The sequence below is a fragment of the Varroa jacobsoni genome, unplaced genomic scaffold (assembly GCF_002532875.2).
Source record: "Varroa jacobsoni isolate VJ856 unplaced genomic scaffold, vjacob_1.0 contig00552, whole genome shotgun sequence".
NCBI lineage: Eukaryota > Metazoa > Arthropoda > Arachnida > Mesostigmata > Varroidae > Varroa > Varroa jacobsoni.
In genome coordinates, this window is record NW_019214485.1 from 35,433 (window position 1) to 48,009 (window position 12,577).

General features: G+C 39.6%; 2 protein-coding genes across 2 annotated transcripts; both read right to left on the reverse strand.

Annotated features, from left to right (window-relative positions):
* Window positions 1-2,265: 2,265 nt before the first annotated feature.
* Window positions 2,266-2,951, reverse strand: LOC111271348 (uncharacterized). The gene is made up of 2 exons (XM_022852085.1): window positions 2,841-2,951; window positions 2,266-2,568 (listed from the first exon to the last, which is right to left on the reverse strand). The coding sequence occupies exons 1-2, from the start codon at window positions 2,850-2,852 to the stop codon at window positions 2,356-2,358; spliced, it is 225 nt and encodes a 74-aa protein (XP_022707820.1). The 5' UTR covers window positions 2,853-2,951; the 3' UTR covers window positions 2,266-2,355.
* A 6,522-nt stretch (window positions 2,952-9,473) lies between these two features.
* Window positions 9,474-10,072, reverse strand: LOC111271355 (uncharacterized). The gene is made up of 2 exons (XM_022852090.2): window positions 9,952-10,072; window positions 9,474-9,757 (listed from the first exon to the last, which is right to left on the reverse strand). Exons 1-2 carry the CDS (start codon window positions 9,961-9,963, stop codon window positions 9,545-9,547), a joined length of 225 nt encoding a protein of 74 aa, XP_022707825.1. The 5' UTR covers window positions 9,964-10,072; the 3' UTR covers window positions 9,474-9,544.
* Window positions 10,073-12,577: the final 2,505 nt, after the last annotated feature.

Sequence of the window (12,577 nt, forward strand, 5' to 3'; positions counted from 1 at the left end):
TACTAGGCGACGCTATCTTTTTAAACTCAAAAACATGCGTGTATTAATTCTATTTGTTTTCTATTTGATTTCTATTTTACTAGATGTTGAAGACGGACAGGACATTTTCTGGCTATAAATTAGAGCTTGCCTCGTGATAAAGATCGTATTTTCATATATGTTCCGCAAGGTTTTCTTTGTCTGGGCGCAGGCGTTTCTTGAAGTTTAGGTGAACGCTAATTTATATTTTATTTTGAAGTTATTAAATGGTTAAATATGTTTTCCTTATTTCTCGACGTAACTTGCAGCTTAGTTTATAACTTTTACATAATATTTGTTTGACTAACCAGAGTATGCTTTTATTAAATCGTTGATCATTTGTGCTCAGTGTAGAGTGACGGATTATTTTAGTGAAGATATTTGTTGTGACGGCGCTTTCTATGCTATCCGGAAAAGCAACGCATGTTTATTTGTAAATATCATTATTGTTATTACAAACGAGAACTGCTTTTTTTTTTTTCAAGTCAGCCATTCAGGGCACATGAGAAAATGCACGAGCGAGTTGGAAGAACTCCCGTACGCAGTATGCTCGACCCGTGATGGCTAAAGTTGGAGTTGGGCTTATGTCGTCTGCTAGTCCTAAATAACTAGCGTCTTCGACTCTGGATATCCGAACAACAACACTTTGACAAAGACCTTTCTGATTTTGATGGTAACGAGTGGAGCAGCAATGCTGGAGTAGTAAAAAGTAGAGGTATCTTGGGAAACTTCAAAGCCAAGAGTGGCGAGATATGTAAGGCCAGTGGCCGGTTTGAAATTGTTAAGATATTCAGTACTTTTATTGAAGTAGATAGTTAAAGAAATATGACACTGAAGTACTTTATATAAATAAAAAAACGATTTATATTTCAAAGATCAGTACGTTATGTTTATAATGCACTTAATTACACGGTCTATTAGGCCGAGATTTGGTGCTGTTATTGATTGCATTGTTTGCGGAGTATGCGGCAGACAAATTATTTAGGAGATATTACTTCTCACGCTATTGAAGATTTAAGACAGTACACCTGTCGACAACACTGCTACCACAATCGACAAATAAAAATAAATGACTCATACCCTGGGAACGCTGCCATCCGTCCCTTCTATGTAAAAATAAGGCAATTTTCTAGAAAAGAAAATTGGCATTGACAATTTATGGTAAGGCAAACGTTTTTTTCTTTTTTTGGCTTCTTAGATTAAAATAAAGTGAAGTGAGATATTGGAAATACATATTTTTAGTAGCAGACTGCTTTAATGAATACCAAGTCTTGGGGTCAGACAAGCCCTTTCCTGGGTTGCCCCCGGTTGGGTGCTTGCTGTACTATCAAGCGAAGCAATGACACTCTCACGCGCAACCGTCGGTAAAAGGTCACAGGGTAGCATTTCAAGGCCTGCATTAAAATAAAGCCCACAATCTAACTACTATTTTCAAGTGCCCTATTCCTTTTAGGGTGCGCATGTTCCAATAACTGTTTTGGTGCGCTGAGTTTGCTGTTGGAAGGACCCATTCGTCAAAGGAATGGACACAAGGAGGATACAATACTAACACACATTCTGTTCTTTGCATTTAACTCTGAATGCGGACGTATCAGGCCGTTTCGAGACCATGGGCCAGTAGAAGGTTTGTGCCTTTATAAATAGTTTATTTTTTGATGAACATTAAATTACTTTTGTCACCAGGAAATATCGATACTACAATTCAAGAGTTTAAAAGGAGTTGTTCCAACATCAGAGAAGAATTATGTACGAACATCATGTTCTACGAGAACGGCGAGCCTTCCATCTTTCTAAAGACAAAGCACAACACTTAAATCCAATTGACTAAGAATACTATCCTAATCGCAGGAGCTAGCGATCTGTTACCAGGTTTTATATAAACGTCTTGAGTAAAACTACTTTTTATAGAGGATTAGAAAACAACACCGAAGTGATATTCCCTGTAGACGTTCATTTGAAATCCCTACATATTTCGGAAGATGAATATTTGATAGAAGCGGCTATATATGTGTGTTACATATCCGAAATAATATTCCATAGAAATATATATTTACAATTTTTATAGGCGTTTATTTTCCTTCAAAACTTAGAGGGTAGACTAATAATAAGACTTGCTAGCAGTCCGTGGTCGTTAAGTGTAATCGATCCAAGTTCCGGAAAAATTACTAGATACTCTCTTCTATTTAAATGCCGTTCTTTTCCACGCACCGGTTTTCTTTTTTTTTTTGTACTAAGGATGACACCGAGTTAGTGCTCAGAAATCACAGTCAATTTCTGTTTTTATTGCATCAATGTACAACTGTTCGATCAAATGCGATGCGCGTATATGGGACAAATCTACTTGCGGATGAGTCCATTGTATAGTCCGCCGTAAATGGGGGCTGCGTAAGGGCCACCGTAGCCGTAGCCATAAACGGGGGCGTAGGCACTGTAGGAATATCCGTAGGCGGGAGCGGCATAGTGGCCGTAGGCAAGAGGGGCGGCGTAGCCGGTGTAAACAACACCAGCGTAGGCAGAGGCGATGCAAGCCACGAGGGCAACGAGAACAAGCTAAAAATGAGCGACAAAATAAATTGTTAAGATATATACTCGTGATCGTGTGAGATTGTAGACTGTAAAGGTAAGCGATTCGAGATTATAGATACGATTGATAGAGTGTACATAGCTGAAATTCAGATGGCGCTGCATTTTAAGCAGAATCTTATATGATTAATAAAGGATATGGCATAGAACATTTCCATTTCAAAAATCTGAGGTCACGTTGTAACTGACTTCAGACACAAAAATTCTGCTGCAGTTAAAAGTCCACTGAAGTTACTTACGACGGCCTTCATTGTCAAGTGCAGGTTGAGGTTCTTGCGGGCGAGAACTGTGCTCACGATCGCGTTTCGTGGCCTTTTATACTGGGCCAAGCCTTGAAGACGTTTGGCTTTCTTGAAGCCGCTGGCCCTGTTCGTACGGAACCCGTTAATAGTGTCCTCTCAGTGGGCTAGCACTTTCACGTCGACGGCAGTCTCTCTCTCCATTTGCCAGTTTACCACTGGCACTGCCCTCGGATCAAGAGATGAAAAGTGGAGTCGTTTGTCTGCTTCGACCATGAGGAACGCGTGGCCGACGCTTGTTTGATGTAATATCCGTGAAGACGCAGGCAGTAGCTCGTATTAGCTGACAAACGTGAAGATCAGTTTCTGGACCTCACCACCATCGGACAGCAACAGCGTTCTGTATCTGTTCAGTAGCTTCGTGCATCGATGTTACACAAACTACAATGAAAGGGTTTTAAATGTGTTAGCCGGCTGTTATCGCGGAGTTTAACACAAATTGGTGCTAAGGTACCGAACTTTATATAATGTATACTACTACTACACTCCATATAATGTAGGTCTGCGACCTCAAACGATTTCTGTACCGCTTGTTGAGCGTTTGACGACTGATGATGCTAGTAACAGCTAATATCGGTCTCGGTCTAAGTCTGAGGTAAAATTCGCACGATCGTCCATGAAATTGAAATTATTGAAAATGTGTCTTTCCTTACATTTGAAACATACAAGTAACTGATATTATTAAGGTGTTTTTTTTTGAAACAGCAAGAGCAAATCTCTATTTTGATGAATCTATATTTCAACTTAAGTCGCCTCTCTGTGAGAGACACCTATGTGCCAGTAACTTTCCCTTTCATTGATTGTAGAGCTAGACGAGAATAACAACGCTAAGAAAACTGAGCAGGATTAATTATATTGTGTAATTTCGTTTTTTAAAAAATAGACGTTGCACTGCTGACTTCGTTGGACGTTGCGGACCATTCGTGCAAGAGGATAACACTGGTATATCCATCATGATCGCAGCAATACTTAACAGGATATTCAGACACGTTCCTGATACGTACCTCATTATCTTGATATGATAAGTATCATATCATTATCTAATGACAATTTGAGAAGCACTAGGGAAAACCCTGCTTCTTACTGATGCGGCGATGGGAATACTACAAACTGAGGTTGATGGACCCGGGCTTATCAGTAGAACTTCAATTTAGTGGTATACGATCGGATTTGAGCACTTTTATCTAACAGGTAAACCCATTAAAATAGATTTTGGTTGACAATCAAAAACTAATAAATGATTTTGACCTATTGAGTATCCTATAATTTAAGTAATATGACTATCGCGGAAAGGTGTTGAAATATGTGTGTAAGCCGAGCGCAGTGCTTTCCATATAAATGAGGTATTTTAAAATGAATGTGCTATTTCTTCTTTTATGCTGATGCAAATCACTAACAAGATCACCGTATCTCGATACGTATAGAAAAAAAAATAACAACCAATTTTAACTTAATTTCACATGATAATATGGCGAGGTTTCTCTATTATAATGATTGCTCGATTCCATTTACTACAATAATAATTATATGGGTCGCTCAGTCATAGAGACACCATCAAGGTAAAAACAATATCCTTGAAAACGGTTCTCGGCGTTGCTTATAAACCACTTAATAAACAAAATATCGTTCTTCATCGATTATGAACTAGCACAAGATGTCATTGAAGTGTTTGTCTTCAATTACGCTATAATCAGTTTTATTCAACCATTAAGGGCTGTTGTCTCGGTCTAGAAATAGACAGTCATATACTTTCATGTATATATTCTTGAGAGTGAAGTGTTGAAACCATGTTTGCCTTAAGTGCCAGGGTCGGCTGTAGAGTTGGACTCACGAGCTGAACCAAAACGACGGAGCGTCCTCTAATCTTCGATAGAAACTAGCAGAGATTTCAAGTTGAACTCACTTAAGCTACAACGATGTCTCAAATATTTATTCAGTGATACGTAATAATAATAATAATAATATGATAATATTTGTCCTCCGTTCGCAGTTTTATTAATAGCTTACAGGTATACTTTTCGATCGCCAACCTAACAATAGAAAAAATAGTACCACAATGATTCTGTTTCATATTTAGGAATATTGGAATGCTATGATCAATTAAAGGAATTGCCGTTTTCGTGGTTGATTTTCAAGGAGCATCATCGTTTTTACGAAACGTTGATTTAGTTCGGGGTCAATTTTGTCCCGTCTTCTATTAATTAACGACTAGCCCATACGCTCCATCTAGTATACGTAACTATAGCTTTAGCGTAGCGAACGCATGGCTATTACAAGACTATTTATGGGCACACCGCAAATGGGTCTCTTTTGATGCCGTTATTTTTATGCTTGGTTAGAATGGCCTAGTTACCTTTTATGATAACCTAACAATCTTTGTGTTTTATCATCGTAATTGATAAAAACGGTTAAGTATAGAAGCGAGTTCGTGCACGTTCATCGTATAGGTAGTAGTAGTAGTAGTAGTAATATGTCATAGTAAAATGAAAATATGGTTTCTACATCTCAATTGCTTACAAATTCAACAAAGGGCCTATTAAAAGAAGGTATTTATATGGTCCTCTGCTTTACAGTAAGTTAAGTGAGTTTTTAAAGAATTGCCGTTGGAAGAACGTTAGGTAAATGAAACAGGACTAGTCGGGAAACAATGGCGCCCATCGTTACACTCTTTATGTGTTAATCATAGGTGATTGCGTATATGAGATTATAGTAAATTCTAGTGGTAAGCTAATCTTATGAGAACCGATCGATCATATAGTTCCTATTGGGCTGAAATTATTTATAATCTTTTTGACTTTATAATAGTAAGATAGTATTAGGTTGTTGTAAGCAGATTCAGTAAACTTTGAAATTGAACAACTTTTTGGTAATTTTATTGGCGAAATCTTATTGCTAAGTTCTCTAGTCATTTATAAACATTTGAACAAGTTAATAAACAGTTGACTTTACTCTTACAGAAATGAACGCAGGAAGAAAAACAGCTTTTCGAGCCGAAAATCAACATTTAGCGGTTAAGTTTTTGCCGTTCAAAGGGCCGCAGCGTTACGGAAATACATCGAATATTGGTAAAGACATGTGCGAATGAATGGAGACCGCAGTGCTGAAGACCGGTGAGGAAGTGATCGGATGTCGGCGCCTGAAAGACGAAAATGCGTTGTTACAATCGAGAAAGCTCTTTACGAAAATAGAGCTTGGGGTCAAAGGGTTCCGCCAGTCAAAACTGGCATTTCATTAGTAACATGTTACAAGATTATAATCAATCAAATACTGAAAAATTGCAAACGGAGTAAAAGATCGATCCCCGTGAGTTGACACCGGGTTAGTTGTATTAAGTGTATGTAGTGTATTTTACGTACAATTTACGAAATTCTAATCAACGAAAAACCCTGGAACCTACAATCGCCATCGAGGAGGCACGATTTAGTCCCGACAGCCGCTCGGAAAGGGGAATAGGCGAGAGAATGGCGTCGCCCTAGAATGTGTTCAAACTCGAGGCAATGGTAGTACTTACAATAAAAATCCGGGGCATCTCCTACTGTAAGATATTCACTGAAAATTAAACAACAAGTGCAGCCCGCCATCTTGAATTACCCAAGAGACTCACAGATTGCAAATAGGGTCTGACCAGGCTGCGTGCTATCAACTGATAGCACGCAGCCTGGTCGTTTGATGACAGCGTCAAAGTTCACCGTCAAGTCTCAAATTGTTTTCAGATTTATCAAGGGAGTATCCAAGAGTACGGCTTCAACCCGCTTGTTCTACCGATCTAAGTCCGTGTCTATGGAGCTTTCCATGCCCTAGAGAAGACAACTGTTGGGCAAGCTTATACTGTTATGCATTTATTCCGAGAAGCAATAGATAAAGAAGTCGCAAGTGATAGGTATTTTACTGCCCAAAAAAGGCGTAGAGCGCTCGGATACATTTTCAAAAAATAAAATATATCAAAACACACATATAAAAAATCGTCGTTGTAGTTCAGAAGTTATTCAGTTTCAAAGTCTACCAAAATCGTTAACAGCCCAATAGATAAAAAAAAAAAAAAAAAAAAAAAAAACTATTCATGGGCTCATTATTCATCGGTTTAAGGATCGCTTCAGACTCCACAAATCTTACCACACAAATTCTTCTATACAACCTCCCTGAGACTGTAGTATTCTTTGCTCTTATTTCCGTACCTGATTTTCTTTTTACTAAATAATTTTATACTCAATAAAATTTCACTTTATTAAATATAAACATTATCAAAGCAGTGTTAAAATTTAATAAATTTTTTACCCACCCGTTTGAGTTAGCATGAACTAAGTAGAAAGTCTCTAATATTTTCTCAGTAAAACTACGCTAATTCATCGTTACAAATGAAATAAGCACCGAAGTAAAAGCAAACCGTTGCTTTTTTTTTTCTGCAATATTATATACCAAACCTTGTAGAAGGAATAGAGGAATTTTCTTTACTCACAAAGATATAGCATTGCACTGCTACACAACAGTAACATCGACATTAATAAAAACATCAGCATCAGTAGCTATAATACAATGAGTTAATGGTGTAACAACAATAACAGAAACTCGCTCGTTACTTTTTGCTGTTACTGCCGCTGTCTTCAACAAAGCATCATTTCACGTTTCGTATGTGTTGGCTAGCATACTTGTTCGGGGGTAGGGGCGGTGGGGAGGCAACCGCATCGGCTGTAGGCGTGCTCATGTTATTTGCGTCTGATTACATATACGTTTGTTCATGTGGGCAAGCATGTGTACAACTTGGGCATCCATGTGGGCATGTCTACTGACTATTGGATGTTTGAGCTCTTCAGGAGGACGTGCCGGCCTAGCTATTACGGGCGTCCGTTCAAAATCTGTTGTTTCGATGCATACCTGGGTACAGTCCGAATCAGTAGTGTCCGGTCAGTAACCTGCTATTCTGTGCCAGCCAGCGACCATGGCGGTGCTATCATCACGGTAGCCAAAGCGATAAGAAGTCGCCCACTCCACCAATCGCGCCACTGTGGCCTGGGTATCCCCACCAGCGTCGGAATTCGTCGGAGCGTCGAATAGGCAAATGTTCAATTTGAGCGAAGCGGGTCGGGCCGGCAAAGGTAGCATCAGTATGGGCATGAATGGGACTACCAAGGGCAAATGAGTGCCGAATAAAAAGCTGCAACGCTATTACTGGCAGCAGGTGATTCCACGAACATTTTTAGTAGGCAGGAGTGCCGTAGTGGTCGGTACCGCTTTTGCTCACATCTGTGCGGCTCTTATCTTCTTATTTCGGTTGCTTTCCCATTTCCTTCCAGCAATTTCTAGTTGCAACATGACAAGCAGCAGAGTAGGTTCAGGCACCATATTACATAACGATGTTGGTCCAGCGTCTATGGCTTCCTCTTCTCCATATGACTGGAGTGTGAAACGCTAATTGCAAATCATGAAAAATCTACCGCGTTTTGATCTAGGCATCCGGACAGCAAAGTGTGAGATAGACTCGAAACCCGTTTGAAAATAAGGCTCTGAACGAGTTGATTTAGGACTCATTGATGATTTCGTAAAAAAAAAAACTCCGACCATTTGAGTGCAGCAAATATCTGCTTTCCGTTTGGAAAAAATGTAAAAGTACTACGATATAATCATTCTGTAAGTACTAAAATTCAAGTTCAGCTATGCGATATCAACTGTTCGAAATGCCAAATGTTATTGCGCTACTAATATGATTTAATTGTGTGGAGCATAGTGGTTACGTAAACATAAACATGACCCACAACGACAGCCCACTGTATCACCGAAATTCAACTGAAATAAACTAGTCCTTCATGACAGAAGCAGGATGAATAATTCTTCAGAAATAGCAGTATTAACACAAATTTTTATTATTGCCCAGTTTGCCTATATGACCTACTATGAAGGCCATAGTTGTCGTTTTGCTGATCTTTTTATAACAAGCGCTGGTTTTGTTTATGAGGTAAAAACATGAGCCTGTCGGTGTAAACGACTCGATGTGAGTAAAATGGAGAAGTTGAAGTTGTTCGTTCATTGTTCTTTCTTATTGTTCATAAATTTTTTAATTAAGAAACTACTATTCGATCCAGACTACGCCACAGGCCCAAAGGGTTTGGAGACAAACACGTCATAAATGCACCATCATAGGAACTTGAAAGTTCTAACACAAAAAAGATAATAATATCGTTGGAAAATATTTAGAAAATCACTTTCTTTAATTAGCGATTAAATATTATGTGATGTCCTCGAACAATTAATGATTCTCCCTTGACCTCTTCAATACGCATCGACTAGTCTTTAATCCACACGTTTGCTATCTAAAGTGGTTAGGTTACCCCTCTGCCTGTTATATGCATGCTTGAAGGAACCTCTAGGTTGCGAGCTTAATGCCTAGTATCACCATTAAACATTCGGTTAGACGGCTGGCTCTCATCACGAAACAACGTGTGTCTATGTCCGAGTCCCGACCTGCACGATAATTTGCATGCAAATACGTTACCTACTAAGCTATCACGGAGATACGGTCGCTGTAACCAACGGCTTTGATCTATCTAAGGTATAGTAAAAATAGTATTACGAGAGTGCTTAAAGTACACAGTGCGTTTTTATTTTATTGCATCAATACACAGTCTTGGAACGGATGAGCTGGGACAAATCTACTTGCGGATGAGTCCATTGTAGAGTCCGCCGTAAATGGGGGCTGCGTAAGGGCCACCGTAGCCGTAGCCATAAACGGGGGCGTAGGCACTGTAGGAATATCCGTAGGCGGGAGCGGCATAGTGGCCATAGGCAAGAGGGGCGGCGTAGCCGGTGTAGGAGATGCCAGCGTACGCGGAAACGATGCAAGCCACGAGGGCGACGAGGACGAGCTAAAGATGAGCGAACAAAAATCGGTTATTTAAATCACGAAAACATCTACTCAATCGTTGAATGTACAGTCCTAAAGTCTTAGAGTTTACAGCTAAATAAATGGAGTATTTGATCTAGTATAGATCTAACATATAAACATGTTACTAGAAAATTTCATATTCTAGCAAAAGAGATCTTCGGAACGGCTACTTACGATGGTCTTCATCTTTACAGAATTCGTTGAGCTGTAGCTAAGAAACTACTGTATTGGTGTGCGGTAAGAGGACGTCCTTTTATACCAGGCGAAAATCTTCTTTCCGAAACCGGTCTTGTCCTTGCACTCGCCAACCTGTTGGGATTTTCTTGGGCAAGATCTTATCGGATGCTTTAGCAGGTGATGCCTCTGGAATGTCATCAGAGACCCCAATTCTAATTCGTCTACTCCATTTTCTATCCCTTCGGGGGCTGTCCCGCTTCGAAGATGACAGCAAATGATCGAACCAAAAAGCTCGGTCAGTGCCCGCCCTTGGAAACTGATCGGCGAACACACAGCCCACCGCGTCACTGCCATTAGCAAACCGGAGTTGGCTTGATTCGCTCATCAGAACTAGCTTCTGAACCACTCGTCTTCTCCTTGATTAATTCTGCTCTGTTCCAAACAAATTTCCTGTGGAGTCAAATCACGACGGTCCTATAGCTTATCTAGTTTTATTAATTTTATTACTAGTTAATTACTAACGAGCTGACTCAATAAGATCGTGTCGACCTTTAAACTTTCTGGTTTAACCAAGGATTTTCTCATGAATGCCGCTGATTTGTATTGAGATTGTACGTCTGCAAAGTTGATAAACGTGATTCTTACCTAGTCACTTAATGAACATGCTGAATTTAGGATTCTCAAGTTTAAAGACTGGGCTTAAAATGCGCCCGTTCGGTTACGATAAGAGCGGAGTGGTAATCGACATATCTAACTTCATATGTACATAATTGATTTTTAAAATTGTTGCATACGAGTAAAACTTTAGTAGGATTCGTGTAAATAATTAGATTATTGTTATTACTAAAATAAAACCTCCAATCGCTAAATATTGTTGCAATTTTCCTGTGATTAACTCTAGTTAAGCTCGTGTGCATCCCTGTTCAAAGACACAAAATTTTGATGATTTTATTATGGAGTTCGCAACAGTAACATCGTGCCTGGCGGTCTATTTTACGCTAACCTTGAACTGGCCGCAGGCTTGATGCCTGCGTGCTGGGACCTCTTCCGCAGCGAAAATGTCTTTGCTATATTAATCGATGCCTCTCACAGCACCAACTCTGAACATTACAATGTTTAATAAGAGCTAGCTGTCTGGAAGTTCTGAAGAAAAGAAGCTCAGGATATATCAGTCTTTGCAGATTTCAGAGTTACGTTGATGCACTACAAAGCGAATCGTTCTAATTTTATTTAGCTAACACGCTAACTGGAGCTCTGTTAAGCAGCAGGACGGGCTGCAAAGCTCATGCTTCACTTACAGACATATTGTACGAGAGACTGTAAGACTCAAGATCGGACATCAGTTCACATTGAATAGGGCGACCCTGCTTCTCGCTATAGTGCCACTTCGAGCACTATTCGATATACTGTGTTTTTGTTTTTTCTATGAAACTTCATAAGAACAAAAAGTGCTCACAAACAATCTGAGAAGACTTTTGACACGTCCAGAATCAAGCGTCTGCTGTACATTCAGTAATTTTTGTATCACAAATTTACATATATACCAAAATTATTGTATTAGTAACGCTGAGCACTAGATCTTGTTGATAAGAATACGGTTGTTTAATTCGGAACGTTCGGCACGTGGCGACATCATTGACCCGACTTTCCACAACACAATGCAAATTTCATGAATATATACGTTAATGTTTATTTTATCTAAAGTGTATGAGACGTTTATAGAATAAACGAGGACAGGTCTTTCTAGATAAAGGTAAAAACATATTCAAGCCATAAACCATTTTCTGAGTTAGAACAAGACAGACTCTGCCTTTAATATGACATTTATACACAACAATTAGCCCATCAGCGAGATAAACGGCCCGTTGCCCCCGAAAAACTACGAATTAATTAAATTCGCTCAAACTGAAATACCATATCGGCTTTGGGCACCGACTGCGTGTATGCAGTTATTATGATTCTGCAAATACGGGTAAAATGCAATGAGATGTTGCTTTGTCCAGAAACTGCTGTTGTTACAGCTGAGTGGCATCTATCTGCGAGTAAAAGTGGCTCGGTAGATGGATATACCAAAAATCAGTTGCTTCTTGTCTGTTTTTCGCTCCTGCTAGAGCAGAAAGTAGGCGTCCATATTGTGTGAAGCTTTTCCGACAGTTTTATGGTGTCAGTACGCAACGACGCTGAATTGGACAGCACCAGCCACAGTCCCTTTCCAGTGCGAGGCAGTGTTATAGCACGGGTTTGACCTTCAATTACAGAAAATTGTTCAAAATGGTACAATGAAAGAAACAGAAAAGCGTGCACTCAGACGAGGCACATGTTTCTTAAGATCAGTTAATCTACCTCAGTATATTATAATACACATGACAGCGTAAAAGGCAGGCGACACTAATTATAGAGAGACAAGCGATTGGACGATAAAATTGGTCCATGCAAAATTTGAACTGGGCAAAACCAAAGCATGAGGTTACAAACAGTGAGAAAAGCCAGCGTAAGGATCACACCTCCTACCCGAGGCGTGGAGGGACGTATTGTGAAGTTGTAGCAAAAGTCCCTATGGCTAAATATTCTAAAGGAAAAGGTCGTTCATCGTATGTACAGCTTTTCTGAACGTCAATACTTC